General features: G+C 37.2%; 1 protein-coding gene across 1 annotated transcript in view; it reads left to right on the plus strand.

Annotated features, from left to right (window-relative positions):
* LOC103378209 (extracellular calcium-sensing receptor-like) overlaps positions 1-821 on the plus strand; it is a 5,273-nt gene extending 4,452 nt beyond the window's left edge. Inside the window, 1 exon segment of the mRNA XM_025054818.1 lies at positions 1-821. This exon segment is cut by the window's left edge and continues 155 nt beyond it. Within this exon segment, the coding sequence (XP_024910586.1) occupies positions 1-540 (540 nt within the window). The 3' untranslated portion in view covers positions 541-821.
* The last annotated feature ends 225 nt before the right edge of the window (positions 822-1,046 follow it).

Genomic DNA, 1,046 nt, shown 5'->3' on the forward strand with positions numbered 1-1,046 from the left:
ATGGTCGTCCTTGCTGTCTTCAAGGCCTCCAAACCAGGAGCTGAGGCCAGTTTAAAGTGGTTTGGTGCCGTTCAGCAAAGAGGAACAGTTCTTGTTCTGACATGTTTTCAAGCTGTAATCTGCACTGTCTGGCTTGTCTTGGCTTCACCTGCACCACATAAAAACACCCAGTATTACAGTGACAAGATAGTGTATGAATGTGTCATTGGTTCAACTATAGGTTTTGGAATCTTGCTTGGTTACATTAGTTTACTAGCAGTCCTCAGTTTTGTATTAGCTTTTATGGCACGGAATCTTCCAGACAGTTTTAATGAAGCTAAACTCATTACTTTCAGCATGCTAATCTTCTGTGCAGTGTGGGTGGCCTTTGTCCCTGCCTATATCAGCTCACCAGGCAAATATGCAGATGCAGTTGAGGTGTTTGCCATCCTGGCCTCCAGTTTTGGCCTATTGGTGGCACTGTTTGGACCTAAATGTTATATAATTCTATTGAGACCAGAGAGAAACACAAAGAAAGCCATAATGGGTCAAAGACGTTAATGTATGCTGGACATCCTACAAAGGGAGTTCTTATTATTGCTACTTACACATTGAAATCCCGACAAATAGAAAGGGAATATTACTGTCCCTATTTGACTTGTTACATTAAGACGTATCAAAAAACAGGACCTAAGTCATCCAATTAAATGTAAAATACATAGTGGCAATTAATAAACATTAACATACTATACAGTCATTTTGATAATTTCAGATGATGAGTTAATTCAATCAAATCAGGTTATTTTAGTAGTAACATCATGTTTATAGTTTGTGTTTTTACACCATCCTGACATAAACATACTTGCCCCTTAAAAGACATACATAAAAGCACGCAGATGACAACCTGTTGTTGTATCAAAAGCACATTGTGAATACTGATAGCAGTTGTGGGTAGTGGGTTTACTCTATTACATTTGCTTCAGTAGGTTTTTCAAAAGTGAAATACTTCTAGGAGTAGTTTTAAATCACTATACTTTTTACTTTTATTTGAGTAGATTTATGAAAAA

Source organism: Cynoglossus semilaevis, chromosome 4 (assembly GCF_000523025.1).
Source record: "Cynoglossus semilaevis isolate Cse_v1.0 chromosome 4, Cse_v1.0, whole genome shotgun sequence".
Taxonomy (NCBI): Eukaryota; Metazoa; Chordata; class Actinopteri; order Pleuronectiformes; family Cynoglossidae; genus Cynoglossus; species Cynoglossus semilaevis.